This window comes from Pteropus alecto, unplaced genomic scaffold, assembly GCF_000325575.1.
Source record: "Pteropus alecto unplaced genomic scaffold, ASM32557v1 scaffold461, whole genome shotgun sequence".
Lineage (NCBI taxonomy): Eukaryota > Metazoa > Chordata > Mammalia > Chiroptera > Pteropodidae > Pteropus > Pteropus alecto.
Genome location: NW_006431079.1, coordinates 2,270,664 through 2,273,028, shown reverse-complemented (window position 1 = coordinate 2,273,028; position 2,365 = coordinate 2,270,664). Strand labels below are relative to the sequence as shown.

Below are 2,365 nucleotides of genomic sequence, written 5' to 3'. Positions count from 1 at the left end.
CTTTGTCACTTGGGTATTAACTAATTCACCTCAAGTTATATGTGACATTGGAAAAAGCAAGGAGAGTTTGAACCTCTTTTAATAGCTGCATAAACTTCTGAATTTCAAGTTCTTCACCTTTCAAAGCCTTACCTCCCTTAGTTATTCCAGTTCCTAGAGCTGCACATGCGACTCTCACTGCCTATAACACCCTCCTTTAATTCTCCACTTGGCCTGTCCTTTGAGTCATCTCAGGCCTCCAGTCCTTCAGGAAACTTTGCTTTGGCTTTGTCCTCCCTGTGCTCCTACAACCTATGCAAACATTACCTCATTTTTCACACTATAGGGACAATAAACTTATCTTCATCACCAGATTTTTCAGGACAAGAAAGATATTTTATCTCTGCATTCTCAACATATAAGTAATGCGTTTAATACTTACTTGTTGACTATATTCATTACAGCTCTTTTACAAAAATATAGTGCTACATCAAAATATTGCTCTTGAATTGACTAAATTATTGAACATAAAACTCATACTAGTACCTTAGTTTTCTTGTATCTTTTTTAAAAAAACTACAAATCTACAAAGAATTATAAAAGTTTTCGGCAAACAACCATCGCCTTAATTCAGGTTCTTCCAAATATTTGTCTAGTTTATGCTAAATTTTTATATACAAATGTACTGAGCCAAAAAATAATGACACAGAGTCACCCATAAAAGTTGGTAAAAGAATTTTATTATGTGGCTTAGGTAGGTCTTTGCATTCTACTAACAGAAAAGCATTTTTCCACATCTTATTCAACCTAACAAATTATATATTTGTGATGTTATCTACATGGCTGCAGTATTACACTACTGAAGAAAACCTTCCTTTTGTTTGTACTTTGGTGAAATTATACAGTAGACACCCATTCCTCCAGAAAATAGAAATATTCTCAATCTAAGTTTAAAGTAGAATAAAGACGGTAATGCCAAGTTTCTTGCACCACTTGGTAAAAGATCGCAATAAAAACCAAAACAGTATGCTGCTTAACACACAAAGATGAGTCGTCTGCCAGTTTCAGTCAAACCTTTGTAGGAATGATTTAGCATCTGGGTTTATTTTTACGGCAGTTTTCACATATGATAGGTGGAATTGTACCATAATGAAGAAGAGTCACATTCTTCATTTGCACAAGAGACTCAAATGTTGCACTCTAGCAAAGGAAATGTCTCTTGGAGCTTAGTAATATACAAACGGATAGAAAAAAAATTGCCTTAGGAAAAATTTCACAATTGTTTGACTAAACATCTGAAACATTTTTATCACAGCTTTCATATATTAAAAAAGTTTTCTCCAGAGATGAAGCTTATTTATGAAATAAAACCTAGTCACTATCATCTGACCCATGTTCTGAGCCCCGATCTGAGGCCTCATTGTTGGATCCCTCTGGTTCCGATTCATTTCCAGAGCCTCGGCCAAAACCCTCATTATCGGATCCTCTCTCGGAATCTCGATCTGACTCGGCACTTGGAGAAGCCGGGCGAGAGTCAATCTCAGACCCTCCCGAGCGGCTTCTCCCAGACTGCAGAGATTCATTGTCAGACTGTTCGGAACCCGAGGGCCTTCTCTTTCTGGATGGCTGGTCACTGTCTGAATCCTCATCTGACCGCTGTCGTCGGGGCCTCCGGGGACTGCCAGCCTCACTGCCAGACTTGATCTGGTTCTCATCTGAGTCGCTCTCTGAAGAGGTGTGTTTCTTCCGCCGTTCACCCTCGTCTGAGTCGCTGTTGCTGTTGCTGTTCCGTGGATGTCTGGCGAAAAGACAAACCCTGGTTAGGTACCAGGATTCTGGCCAGTGGGGAACTTGACAAGTAGAGAATGTGCTTTTAAAAAATAAGGGTATTTAATGTTCTATTTCTTAACCCGAACGGTGTTTATATAAATGTTCATTTTCTAAGATTTGTTTTGTGTACTTTTTTATAAATGTGATCTGTTTCACAATAAAAAGATTAAGAAGGAAAAAAGAATAAGGTACTTTATCAGACAACATAAACAGTGAAGGATGATTCTTACTAGGTTTTATCAGACACCTTTCATCAGAATGAAGCATTTCTCGATTTCATTTATAAACTTATTTAAAAAAGTATATTTTTATTTTTATAAACAAATTCACAGCAGCAAAGGTAAAACCCAGGATCTCATTTAGCTGTAGAGACTTTGAAGAATTAACCCTCCCCCAAGGCTAGATGAGCAGGAAACTTCCTGCCCTTATTACCATCTACGCTATCAGTATCTGAAGGGCAAAGCCACCATTTCTGCCCCAGGATCTGCTACTACACTGCCCTTCCCCATGACCAGATTTAGATTTAGTCAAGACAGGAAGTTTGAGTTCAAAGAGT

At 38.1% G+C, this 2,365-nt stretch overlaps 1 protein-coding gene across 1 annotated transcript in view; it reads right to left on the bottom strand.

The window, feature by feature from the left end:
• Positions 1–697: 697 nt before the first annotated feature.
• CTR9 (CTR9 homolog, Paf1/RNA polymerase II complex component) overlaps positions 698–2,365 on the bottom strand; it is a 26,037-nt gene continuing 24,369 nt past the window's right edge. The window contains 1 exon segment of the mRNA XM_006905639.3: positions 698–1,777. Within this exon segment, the coding sequence (XP_006905701.1) occupies positions 1,351–1,777 (427 nt within the window). The 3' untranslated portion in view covers positions 698–1,350.